The sequence below is a fragment of the Lissotriton helveticus genome, chromosome 5_1 (genome assembly GCF_964261635.1).
Source record: "Lissotriton helveticus chromosome 5_1, aLisHel1.1, whole genome shotgun sequence".
Classification (NCBI taxonomy): Eukaryota; Metazoa; Chordata; class Amphibia; order Caudata; family Salamandridae; genus Lissotriton; species Lissotriton helveticus.
The window spans coordinates 215,981,945-215,996,109 of record NC_136065.1 but is presented as its reverse complement, the minus strand read 5'-3'; the positions used below and the strand labels follow the sequence as shown (position 1 = coordinate 215,996,109).

The window sequence follows — 14,165 nt, the reverse complement described above, 5'->3', positions numbered from 1 at the left end:
ACGTCATAGGTCAAGGGTCGCCAATGTGCAGCATGGCATCTAGAGATTGCACTATAAAACTGACTCCTGGAAGTCCTGAAAAGAGTCGAAGGCCCACATTTTTCGAACCGTGCACAGACATATCGAAGTGCTAGGTCCCTAAACTCTCCTGTGCTCTGTCTCTGGCTGTTTGAGGTGCTGAATTGTGTTTGACATCCTCAGAAGTGCCCCGAAGCAGGCATCGGGTGACAGACCGCAACGCAAACGACAAATAAAATGCACAAGTATAGAGGGATTCCACGTCAAAACTGACTAGGAAATCCGTCTCGATGTTGAAGTTGATCCCAGGGAGAAGTTGTAAGGCATCCTTTGTGTCTTGAAGATAAGAAGGCATCGCTTGGACTAGTGGTCTAAGGAAATGGTCCACAAACGTGGATGTCTTACAACTTCTCCCTAGGATCAAATTCAACATCGAGACAGATTTCCTAGTTAGTTTTGACGTGGAATCCCTCTATACTTGTATTCCCCAGGGGGAGACACTTGAGGCAATCAGAGCACTTTTGGTTTGTAGACTGGGAACTATGAGTACACCAGTTCCTTTCATCATGGAATGAGCAAGGCTGGCAATGACAGAGAACTTTTTCAGATTTGAAGACCGCATTTATTTACATATTTCTGGTACATCGATGGGCAGTGTTTTCGCCCCCAGCCTGGTGAATTTGAACGTTCATTTATTTGATCAGAACTGTGTACTCATTGAAGACAACCCCTTTCAAGGCCAAATCATTGAATGGAAACTTTACATAGATGATATTTTCGTCATATGGAGAGGCGATGCGACATCATAGAACGCTTTCCATGTAAGGCTCAATACTCAGAAACATTTTCTCAAATTCACTATGGAATTTAGTAAAACAAGTCTACCATTTCCTGAACTTCTTATTTTTCCATCAGAGAGGGGTAGGTCTGGAGAGCGCAATTTGTACCAAGCCTATAGCAAGGAACTCGTTACTAACATTCAATAGTTTCCATCCTAGATCTCTTCGCGAAGACCTGCCTGTTGGGCAGTTCATTCGGTTAAGGAGAAACTGTTCAACTAATGAAGACTTCAAGAAACATGCCAAAGTGCTGTCGCAAAACCTGAATGCTAGGAAATACCCTCAGCAATTGATACAGCAATCTTTTAAACGTGCCTCTATTAACAACCGTCACGCCCTGATTGAACCAGCGATGCCAAAACCACCATTGACAAGACTTACTTGTATGAACACGTTTAGTACCCAGTTTAACCAGATCCAGAAAATGGTGCGGAAACATTGGCGCATCTTGAATGTAGGAGCGAACAAATTTCCTCCCCCCTTGTTCTCCTTTAAAAGAGGTGTGAACTTACGGGACACTCTGGTTCACACGTGACCGAGAAATGAGGTGGCATCCAGACCTACCACACTCTGGAACATGCCAGCAGTCCAGGGACACTTTCCTTGTGGAACTTGTGCAGTGTGTCCACAAACTAGACACACCACAGAGATAAACATTGGGACTCACAGACCGTGGAAGCAAACTAGGCACACAAATTGCAACAGTGAGAGAGTGATCTATTTGATAATGTGCCCTTGCCAGACAAGTATGTCGGTGTGACAACTAGGAGGATTAAACAGAGAATAATGGAGCACAAAAGTACAATTCGGTGCAGGAAACAATCTACGAGATTGACTAGTCATTTCCTAGAACTGAATCACAAACCTGAGGACATGATTTGGACCATCCTTGAACAGCCACATGTACCATCACATATCACTGATGTATTGAGATTTTTATTAAAAAAGAGCGGCGATGGGTCTTCAAGCTACATAGCGATGTAGAGGGGCTAAATGATGAGATCCCTTGGACCCTGGTCTAACCCACTGACTATGTAGACACACATACTTACAGCGGCCCGTGCACTATTTGTAGTATAGTGCGCGCTTGCACAAGTAAATATTTTTCTGCAAAGGGTGCCATGGCACTAGGGATGACATTATTGTATGCTATTCAAACTGATTGTGTGTGCATGTTCATCTTTCTTACACTTGTTTATTCATTCGTAGTTGGGCAGCACTAACGTGTCACTTAGACTGATTGTGTGCCCCACTACACTATATTCATCTCACACTGTGTTGGGTAGCATTCAACATGTGCAGGGGGCTGTCCACTTTTCACACATATGCATGTCTTTATTCAAAAGTTTGTGTGGTCATGATCTGGCCCTCGTGCCTTTCACGAGTCCTCCCTGAGGCATGGGGGTGTACATGAGTATGATTTTAATCTTGTTTGGATCTTTAAAATCATGGTCTACAGGCAATGACTAACACGTTCAGGGGACTACAATCCCCATATTCCCCGTGGATTTGTAGTCTGGACCATGTGGCATTATTGAGCCCTAAGCCGGGGCATATTACAGACGTTTTTCATCTATACGTGACGCTCGTCGGACAGCACGTGAATGCAGGACTACCTTTCCCAAGGTCCTAGAGTCCTTTGGTGCCTATCACACGTAGAACGAATGAGCCGGAAATGATCTAACAGTTTGCTGTTTGATTATCAGAGTCAATAGTTAAGGCGCGATATACATGGCATCAACGGTTCTCCCCTGGTGAGGCTGCTTAACAATTGTACTTAACGCCGCACACTTCTCCGTCTGCTACCGCTCGTGACAGTCAGGAACGAGCCCGGGGTAGCGACGGAGAGGTGAGTGCGACGGCAGGCGGGGTTCATGGAATGCTCTCTTCTCCCTGCTGCAGGCGCTGGTTTTGAGATCTATACCGGAGTCTTGTAACTTATCCTTTTGTATCTACTTTAATTTACACGGTTATCGGCATAAGTGTGGCTAACCGCTTTGCTTAATCCATCATGCTGATGCATTTTCTAAATCTCCTGATAGTTTGTGTTGGGTACAGTCAATCAATATATAACCCTGCTTTTGACTGACTCACTGAGGCTATTGGAATGTTGAGAGATGGGAATATTATTTTTTCTACCCCGATCTCATAAACTCTAGCCACTACTGATATCGTATTTACAATTTTGAGACTTGAACAGCTGGACTCTGTCTTCTATTTACATCTGAGGGACCTCATACAAACCCCCTCTTTTTAACCCCCTCTGTGCTGCCGTCAGCACTACCTCCCCAGTGCTGCCAACGGCCGATGCAGCCCCACCCACCCTTTAGAACACCCGCACTGCGGCAGAAAAACCGCCGCGGTTAAGGCGTTAATTTAGAAGCACTAGTGGTGAGGCCAAGTTGGACCGCCAGTTTATAAGAGCTAACTAATTGCATGGTATAAGTTCCTTCTTTCTTCTTTTCACAGAGCGTTGCCTCACGCCCTGATTTGATACCAGGAGCGGTGGGTGGTACTCCTGATTTCTTACGGGAAGAAGGCCTATACAAATAAGTTTTTCTTTTTGTCACTTCCAGCACTCTTATTGATTAAGTATGCTGTGCTGTAAATAGGCAAGTACAAGGAGTATTTATTTTGAGCACGTCTCTCTTTCTCTTTCTCGACAGGTTTTCATCTCGCGCGCCAGGACACTCTTGAGTAGCAGTGCGCGATACAAATCCATATATAACATAGCATAACATCTCGTATGCCTGTAGTTACCTCTACAAATAAGCACACAGGCATACGATTGGTTGTATTGTTCCTTAAGAATTTTGATTTGTGATATTACACTCACTAGTTTTTGCAGTAGTAATCATCAGGTCCTGAAGAAAGCCATGATTCATTCATGATCTAGATTGGCTGAAACATGTAGACCTTCCTCATATCCTTCACCTGTGTGTTCGTACATTTTTTCAGATTGTACGCTGACTGCTTTTAGCAATGCACACCATGGGATACCTAAAACTCATTTTTCTTCTGGTAGTCAATTTTAACACACTTTTTGTTTACACCACACCATATACTTTCACCACACAGTGTCTTGCTTCATTGATCTTAGGAGATCTAGCCCCCGTATTACATTAAAACATCTGAGAGCTCCTCCTTTACACTAGAAAGGAGTTGTAGCTCCTTGGCTGCACTAGGTTGCAGCCAAGAGGAGATCCCAAATGATGAAGCATGCCACCTCAGTGGGTGATGGGATTCTGTCCTCTTAGAGAGGACTTCCTCCAAGGTTGTGCATCCTGTTGAGTTGAGCTTGTTTAAATTTAGATATATTTTTTTCAGGGACCCGCAGATTCTGTGGTATTCAGATATATGATAAGCCAATGAGAGATGTTTGTACTGGGTCGCCATAGCGATGGGCAAATACTAGTGTACAACCCAGTGCTCTTGCTGGTGGATAAAGTACTTGTCACTAGTGACTGCATGAAACTTCTACTGTTAAGTCATGCTTCTCTCACCTTTTTCAGCTCATACTGTTCTTTTCTAATGTAATGAGTGCCTTGATCCTTGTACTTGTAAAGTGCCGGCTTGGCCACTGTAAATTAACTTGATTGGATCTCCCAGGCAACATATTTCAACAAGTCAAAAAGTATGCTGCCCAATCTATTTCAACCAACATGCAGTTACCACATCAGCACTTCCCTAAAGTCGTCTGCAGGTACCACTAACATGATCTGACTTCAAATGCATATGGCTACTACACAACCTTCTAAAAAACTCAACTCCAGATTACGACTTCCTGCCAATTTGCCAGACATATCCAATCTCTTTCCAAATGAAACAGACAATCCTTTTATTGATCTGTGAATGAGTCTGTGGGTGAGGTATCTTTGGTCGATGCTTGAAAATAATTAGCACTTTACTCCAGAACCTACACTTCAAAACAAATGCTTTGAACCCCTGGAAAAGGTTGAAGACTCACATTTATCAAACTGTGTTTTGACAATGGCAGCACAATGTGGGAGATCCCTGAACCCTGAGCTGTTCTCTCCCTGCACTGCATGAGATGTTGATGGGCGTTTGATACCAGCAGAAGTGCCCTGAAGAAGACTCAGGGGACAGAGTGTGACAGGATAGAAACAAAATAAACCCGTTTCCAATTTACCTGTTTCTCCTAGAGGTCCTCCAGGAAGTCCTGAATCTCCTTTGTCTCCTGAAAAACAAAGAAACAATCAGATGGCACACTGCGATGAAAAGAGCTTTGATGTTCACACAGATAAAGCAAGAAAGAGTAACATCAAACTGTGACTGTTAATAGACTGTGTCCACTTTCCTCCTCAACACATTCCAGTACAGACCTGTTTTTTGAAAGCGACAATATCTTGTTCCATAATCATCAAACTTCAAATATGCAAATTGTAGGATGGTCTTTGTGACGGCTGCATGCAGACAAACATTAATTAAGGATGATTCACTGTATGAGGACCAAAGAGCAGGTTAGTAGATGAAGGTCTCTGCAGGATGAATGGTCTTGAAGGCACCAGGTGTTTTTGTCCCTGTTCACTGCGAAGTCATTCCTTGTCTCTGTCTCAATTTTCTTTAACAGCTAAGATAAAGTCAGAATGGGAACATTTGCATTCCCACAACACAGGATGCTGATTGTACCACCTGAGAGCAACTGTTTCCTGAAGAGATGCAGAGCTTTGGTTGGCATGTTGGTGATCATGGGCAAGGATTCATCTTCCACTGCAATTTCAGCGAATAATGTTCCTGTTTTTCGTGCAATAATCTTAAAAGGTTTTAGTGTCGAATGTGGTTAAATTCGTTCTGATGTAGATTGTCCTTTAATCTAGGGAAAGTCCTTAAGGACACAGTTCATTGATCTCTTGGCGTAGTGGATATGGGGCCTGTCATCAACTTTGTGAAAAATGTATCTCTGATGAGACACTGACAAGCATTTGCAGTTCCTCTCTAGTATTGTCCTTAAGCCCGCCACTCTTTAATATCTACGTGATTCCTTGGGCTGTAATTTTCTGCAGTTTTGCTTTCCAAGTTTTGTCATAAGCAGACAACACTCAGCTCATCATGTCCCTCTCCAGAGAGCGGACATCTTGTCAGGATAGGTTTAAGCAATGGCTAGTCTTAGTCTGCTCTTGGGTGAACAACTATTGCCTATAATTTAATTTAGAAGGCGGGAATAAATATGCTGGGGAAAACTCAACAACTATGGATCAAAGGTCCACACATTGGTTGCCTACTAAGCTTGTTTCGCCCCTATTTAGTCTGAGTCAGCGAAAAACTTTGAAGAGATGTTTGACAATCGGTTAACCTTCAAGCATCAAATTATCACAGCTACTGCATCTTGCTTCAGCATGATAAAAGCTCTAACAAAAGTGGTTAGGTCTCTCCCACAGATTGCTAGGAAAATTGTGGTACACACAATCATCACTTCACGATTAGACTATTCTAAAACTCTTTATTTAGGTCTCCCTTTCAATCTCATCTGGAAACTGCAGTTAGCTCAAACTCAACCTCCCTAAAACGTTTCATCTCATCCAAACTTAAGGACTTTCACTGGCTTCCATTGGAAAGAGAATACAATTTATTTCATTATCGCTTGGTTACTGAGCTATTTACAAAACATGTCCACGTAGGCTCTAAAATGTATTCACTACTTATTCCCTCCCAATAACACTGAGATTCTTCAACTGTGGTCGTCTGCTCCATCTTGAATATTGTTTAAATCAGAGACTAGTCTGTTGTTTTGCTGTCCTAGGAGATAATATGTAGAACAAACAACCACCAAGATTGAGAGCCATCTCCAACTGATTAACATTCCTGAAAGAATTAAAAACTTGGGGCCAGATGTAGGAGCCCAAATACCGGTCGGTAACGGCCGATTTCGGCCGTTACCGTCCGTTACCGTCCGGTATTTAGGAATTGGCATGTAGGGGACATTATTTTACAGAATCAGTAAATTTACCGATTCGGTAAATTTACCGATTCTGTAAAATACCGAATCGGTAATTTTACCGATTCGGTAAATCCAAATGTAGGTGACACTCCTGAGAGTGTCACAGGCCCTTAAGAGTCGGTCTTTTACCACACAATCCTATTGTGTGGTAAAATACCGAATCCAGGTGTGCATGCACATCTGTGCATGCACACTGTGCAATGTGACACACAGACATGCCCTAAGGGCATGTATGTGTGCCACATGTCACACATGCCTTTACTTCGGGTGCTAGAGGGTGTCAAAGTGACACCCCCTGCACCCTTGCAACATTCGGTATTTACCGATTCGGTAAATACCGATTCGGTATTTCCCATTGATTCCTATGGGCTTCACAGCCCATAGGAATCAATAGGAAATACCGATTAGCCAAGGGCCAGATGTAGGTGAGGGACATTTACCGACTCATAAATACCGAATTTTACCGATTCGGTATTTATGAATAGGTAAATATGAAGGGGGGAGATGTAGCTAATTTTTAAAATTGAAATACCGAATCGGTAACATTCGGTATTTACCGATTCGGTAAATACCGATTCGGTATTTCCCATTGATTCCTATGGGCTTCACAGCCCATAGGAATCAATAGGAAATACCGATTCGGTATTTACCATTGATTCCTATGGGCTTCACAGCCCATAGGAATCAATAGGAAATACCGATTCGGTATTTACCGAATCGGTAAATACCGAATGTTACCAATTCGGTATTTCAATTTTAAAAATTAGCTACATCTCCCCCCTTCATATTTACCTATTCATAAATACCGAATCGGTAAAATTCGGTATTTATGAGTCGGTAAATGTCCCTCACCTACATCTGGCCCTTGGCTAGTTGCATCGCCTTCAGTTTCGGGGGTTTGTCCAGTTATCAGCTCCTAGTGTTTCAAAGCTGATTTCTTGGGTATTAATGGCACTTTAGAAATCTTTCTTACGTTACATTACATTCCAGACCATTGTTTTTAGCCTAATTTGCCCTCTAGACAGAGATCCACCCTATGCAAATCAGTCTTGGCCCTACTCCAATAGGGACAGACCCGCCGGATCTGCCCGGCCATGTCCTGTCCAGATGGGAATGCAAACAAACTCGACACCAGTTTTGACCTACTTAGGTCTCGACAGTGTGGTTTTGCTTGAGTCCGTTGGCAAAGTCAGCACAAGACCCACGCCAGGGCCTACCCATCGCACACATGGCATCTACTGCAAAAACAACAATATGATGGAAGGAGTGATTGAATTAATCTCAGCCACTGGCAATCTCTCATTCTGCATTCCAGGCCAAACGTTTCACCCACTGTGCCATGCCAGACAGATACCTACCTTATGCAAATCAACCGTTCTGCCCAATCTGCCAGGCCAAGTCCCCTCCAGATGGGATCACAAACAACCCCAGACCAGTTTGACCTACTTTGGTTTTGTTTGTAAGATATACCTTGAATCCTATAGCACAGTGAGCATGCGGCCCACATCTAAGCATATCTGTCACGCTAAGGCCATCTACTGCAAAAACAACAAGGTTATAGAAGGAAAGCTTGAAATAATCTCAAGGCTGCATACCAGACCATCGTTTTTGGAATCTGTGCCATTCTAAACAGAGATCTGCTTGTAAAATTCAATTGTGGTACTGCTCCAGTAGGTACAGTCCAGCCAAAACTACCAGGGCAAGTTTCATTTCATGTCGATTTTGACCTACTTAAGTCTTGTCAGTGAGATACAGCTTGAGTCCTATGGCACAGTGAACACAGATCCCATGTCTGTCATTTCCAGTTGTGGGCAGAGTTGTGGGTCTGTGCTCACTGCACCTTTGGAACCAAGCTGCACTTGACTGAAGAGCCCCAATTAGGGTGAAACCAGTCTTGGCTTACTTTTGTTCCAGTTCAGAAAGGACCTGGCTTGGCAGCTCAGGCTAAACTATCCCTATAGGAGCAGTACCAAGGCTAACCTGCATACGGCTGGGTTTAATCTGACGTGGCATAGTTAGAAAACATGATTAACTGGAATGCTACGTGAGCAATTAGCAGTGACTTAGATTAAGCCAAGCCCTCCACCCATTACTTTTTTGCTTACTTCAGGGCAGTGCCCTACGTGTGACAGGTATGCCGATATGTGGGTCCCATGCTTATTGCGCCTCTGAAACCAAGCAACACTTGTCTGAAGCATCCCAACTAGGTTGAAACTTGTCTTGGGCTGCTTGTGCTCCGTTTCAGAGAGGACCAGGCTTGGCAGTCCAGGTAGTACTCGTTCTATTGGAGCAGGACCGAGAATGAATTCCATATGGCTTGGTCTAATCCGAAGTGGCTGAGATTAATTCAAACATGCCAACCATCCCTTTATTGTTTACCCCAGTCCTTTGCAAAGCAAGAAAACCATCCAGTTTGTGCACCCAAGTCGTCTATTCAGTCCATACAAATGTAGTAGGGGTTTTGTAAGTCATAAATAATGACGTGCCAGATCTGTCCATCAAATGAATGAATCGATCAGTTTCTCACCTTTAGATCCGGGGGCTCCTTGTATTCCTGCATTGCCTTGTTCACCTTTTGCTCCTGTTGATGAACAAAATGAAAATATTACTTGATAATCCAGTGCTCATTTTTTCCAAAATGCTGGAGGGGGAGAAAAAGACTCTCACTTTCGTTTCTTTAAGAGCTCGGTCTGAAAACCTATCTAATAATGGGAGCAACTTCGTAGTAAGAAGAACGATAAGTAGGTTTATGCACCAAACAAGGAGGTTCAGGAGTTAAGTGACATTTGTTATTTCCAGAGCTTCCACTGACGGTTTAAAAACAAGGGTTATCATTACATACGCGGTCCGTAAAGAATGTTTCCATTTTAGCAGATGAATAAAAGCACCTTAGGGGACAGAGAGGTGATTAAGATTGATACCTCTATTGCTTTGTTCAGGTTAAAGAACAAATACAGCAGTATAACAGAAAAAAATATCTTTCAATTAGATCCAGCTAAATTTGAAGCATACATATATGTCAACGACATGTAACGTGTGTACAAGAAAATTCCATCAATTAGCAATGGTTTACATCATATGAAACATAATTAAAAATCGCCTATACGTGTACACTGTACCGCTGCTAGGATCTTTTCTCACAAAGTAGAAAAACAAAAAAACCTAAGGCCCATATGCATGAAGGCATTTTGCATTTTTTTAAACAGTGCAAATCGCTATTTCGGGCCTTTAGGAATGCAAAATGCCATTTTGGTACATACGAAAGGCATTTGCGGTAGTGCAAAATGCAATTTCTACTTTGTACAAATCTCATTTTGAAAATCATTAAATATGAAATCGAAAACAGGGATGTCCTATTTGCAAATCACTAACAGCATGTAAAAAGGATTTCCTAATTGCAACTTGTTGCAAAATGTCCATTTAGGAAAAGTAATTACCATCGATTCAGATCAGATGGTAACCAGGAGCAAACTATAAAAAAAGGGCACCCAAAATACTCTTTTTCAATGGTGGCTTTGTACATTCTGGCGAGGATTATGAGGATTTTGACTGTGTGGCAGAGAAGGAGATAGGAGAGGATACTTAGGGTGAGGGTCACCCTGTTTGAACAGACAGAGGAGGAAATTGTTGATCGGTACAAACTGAGTAGTCAGTTAATAGTTGATTTAATAGCTGAGTTACAACCTCAGCTATAGGCCCCAACTTTCAGAAGCAACACAATACCAACACATGTGCAGGTATTGTGCTGCCTACACCTCTTAGCAGTGGGCGGTTACCAGGGGGTCATAGTAGTGGCATGGGGAGGCGTCACAAAGTGTCTTTTCTAGGTTCTTTTGCAGGTTCTTTGACATCACGGTGAGCAAGGTCAACCAATACATATCATTCCCCAATACCCCTCAATTATTGCAACAAACCAAATTGATGTTCTACAGGGTAGCACAGTTCCCCAATGAAATTGGCTGTGTTTATGGCACACATGTTGCTATATGTCCCCCCTCAGCAACTGAATATATATATGTGAACAGGAAAAGGTCCCACTCACTCCAAGGGCAGGTAGTGTGTGATGACTCCTGTATTATAACAGACCTTGGGGCCAGATTACCAGGCACCACCCACAACTCATTCAAGTTTCACCACAGTGGAATACAAAACCGACTGGCACAGGGCGAATTTGGCAATGGTTTCCCTTTTGGTAATAGAATCACAGACTCTACGAATACAGTGGCCAGGTCGTTGTGCGCAAGGTGACCTAATGGTTTACCTTCTCATGCTCTTAAGGTGACAGTGAAAATGCCTTACGTCACTGGCTACTCACACTGTACCTGACTCCGAGCTCAAGACGTGTGAGGAATTACAACAGGGCACGCAAGCAACATGCTCAATCATTGAGAGGATCTTTCGGATCCTGAAGTCCCGCTTTTGCTGCCTCCTAAAGACCAGCGGGGCACTACTGTACAGAGCAGATACATACATGCCAATCCTCCTGGTTCAGGCGAGAGGCTACTGATTTCAAGGTTAGTCTCCCATAGAATGGATATATGGATACTTCCTGATGGGAACTTTAACAGAGCGCTTTACTCCAAACCACGCAGGTACCGCCTAACGGGACCAACAAAACACTCAGTCCAAGTCTGGCACGCAGTAAACAGTAGCCTAGGGTAGGACCACAAACTCACACTCGCTACCTCATTGTGGGACTCTGAACAACTGGGCACTCTGGGGAGATCAAGGGGATTTGACAAGTGGGATCTCATAGGGATATTACAGATTGGCGACCTGTGGGAGGCAGGCACAGTGGTGATGTTTGTTACACTCCAGCGCACACACCACTGGCATACACTGAATATTTCAGATATTTGCAAATCCGACATTCCCTCCAATCAAATCTGTCAGAAGGTGCCTCCCCCCCAGAAACCTCTCCCTTAGAGGACGGATAAAGTAATCTCCCTTACCTACAAAAAGCATATTATTAATGTCTCAGACTCCCTGGTTACACTGAGGGAACGATGGGAGACGGATGGACTAGAGCTGGACGACGAGGAGTGGCAGGAGGGAGTAGCCTACCCACGGGAAGTGCGATTTCATCTAGACTACGCCTTGACCTACAAAACTTTTTACACAGAGTATATGTATCCGGAACCCGATTGGCGAAGATGGGCAGGGCGATTGACAGACAATGTAAGAGACGATGTGGCCTATAGGGTTCATTTATGCATATTATATGGGAGTGTGAGTCTATCCAGAATTATTAGAAGAATGTGCATGACTGTATGAGCGTGGTATTGGAAATGTTTATTAGGCCTTAAGCAAAGAGGTGTCTCCTGAATGTGTGGGAATCCACAGATCTTAATAGTAAAGATAAGCTATGGGCAACCCTGTGCCAAATGATAGCAAAAAGAAATATTGCACAACAATGGGGGGCAGTAATACCACCAAAGATCAAAACCTGGAAGACGGATATGGACTGGTGCAAGACCAGGGAAAAAACTGTTTACGTTGCACGAGGCTAAACTAAAAAATGGATTGCTATCTGGGCCAAATGGAATACATATCATGGGTATATTTGTGCGCCTCCTGTTCTTCCTTCCCTAGACGATCCAGCGTCATAACTGTAATTACTCACCATGTCTTAATGTAAAGTGCTACAGAAAATGTGTACTGTCAAGTCTGCATAACAACATCATTCAAGAATGTCATCATCATTATCTTTATTTCGGTTAAAACAAACCATAAAGAATACAATACAATAGTTTAAGGCCTCCATCATAATCAGGTAGATATCAATACATGGGTGGTAGATTTAATAGATACATAAAATACAAAATGTGGACTTAATAGAAGATTAACTCTAACGGCACACAATTCGGAGAGACATTAATAATTCTCCGGGCACTATATGAGTTCGTCAACATATTCCAACAAATAGAAACATTGAAGGAAGAGGAAGTGCAGTGTTAATTAAAAAGAATAAATATCATAAATAGTAGTAAAAGCAAGAAAATACCAGGAACTGTTATTTAATAGTTAAAAAAGCAACACATTAAAAAACTATTAAATGTTTAAGATCATTGCAGTTTATGAGATATTACACGAGTTACATATTAGGACTGGAATATATTGATGGTACTTCTGTACGAATCCACATTGCTTAACATTATTCCATTCAATCAGTGAGGTTATGGGGTCAAGAGATATCTTGTCAATACTTATCCAGATATTAATGCTACATTTTTAGGCCATGTTTTTTCGAACTATCGCCACAGCAAGGAAGAATTGGCTCAAACTAAAAACTATAGTCTGTGACGTATCACCTTTAAGCACACTTTCCCCTTCCTTAATGTACCGGAAGCCTAAGAGCCGACAAATAGGTTTAATCCACTTTTTCCTGGCTTGAAGGTATGCCGGACATAAAAATAAAACATGGGCCTCATCCTCCTTAATACCCATATCACACAATTCGCACATTTCAGAGATAATGCTTCCTGTCGGGCCTTTATTACAAGCCCACTTTGATGTACTGGATTTAATTTGTAGGATACCATAACGGTACTTTAAATACAGAGATTTTGCAATAGTGGGCAAAATTTCATCCATGAAGCATTCAAATTTACCTTCAGCTTTTACATCAAAAAACTTTAGAGTTTTGTAATGAACGATTATGGGCATATTCCCAATAACAATTTTTTGCCAGGGACAGACTAATTTGCATATAGCCAGGTTCTGAGCTGGGGTGGGGCAGTGAGCTAAATAACGGTGATGGATCAAGCCCTGATCTTTGGACTGGGTAAGAGTGGTCTGCTTAGTTCAGACACTCTGTTCATCACCACCCCCTTTTCTGAATCGTTTTTGGCCACTATAGGTGTGGCAGGGTATACTCAGACATGAGTCCCTTGCTCACTGCTCCATCAGGATTCAAGCAAGCCGGGCCGACGACGCCTGAAATGGCAGAAACCGGTCCCCGGAAGCTTGTCTCCTTTCTGGTGAAGAATTGGCTTGGTAGTTTGGTCTGCCCTGTTCCCATGATGCACTGGGCCAGGGACAGACTAATTTGCATATAGCCAGGTTCTGAGCTGGGGTGGGGCAGTGAGCTAAATAACGGTGATGGATCAAGCCCTGATCTTTGGACTGGGTAAGAGTGGTCTGCTTAATTCAGACACTCTGTTCATCACCACCCCCTTTTCTGAATCGTTTTTGGCCACTATAGGTGTGGCAGGGTATACTCAGACATGAGTCCCTTGCTCACTGCTCCATCAGGATTCAAGCAAGCCGGGACGACGACGCCTGAAATGGCAGAAACCGGTCCCCGGAAGCTTGTCTCCTTTCTGATGAAGAATTGGCTTGGTAGTTTG

General features: G+C 43.0%; 1 protein-coding gene across 1 annotated transcript in view; it reads right to left on the bottom strand.

Moving 5' to 3' along the window:
• Positions 1-14,165, bottom strand: part of LOC144754341 (ficolin-1-A-like) — a 249,397-nt gene that overhangs the window by 158,082 nt on the left and 77,150 nt on the right. The window contains exons 4-5 of the mRNA XM_078642030.1: positions 9,344-9,397; positions 5,008-5,055 (exon numbers count right to left, since the gene is read on the bottom strand). Of these exons, the coding sequence (XP_078498156.1) occupies positions 5,008-5,055; positions 9,344-9,397 (102 nt within the window). The remainder of the gene's footprint in view (positions 1-5,007; positions 5,056-9,343; positions 9,398-14,165) is intronic.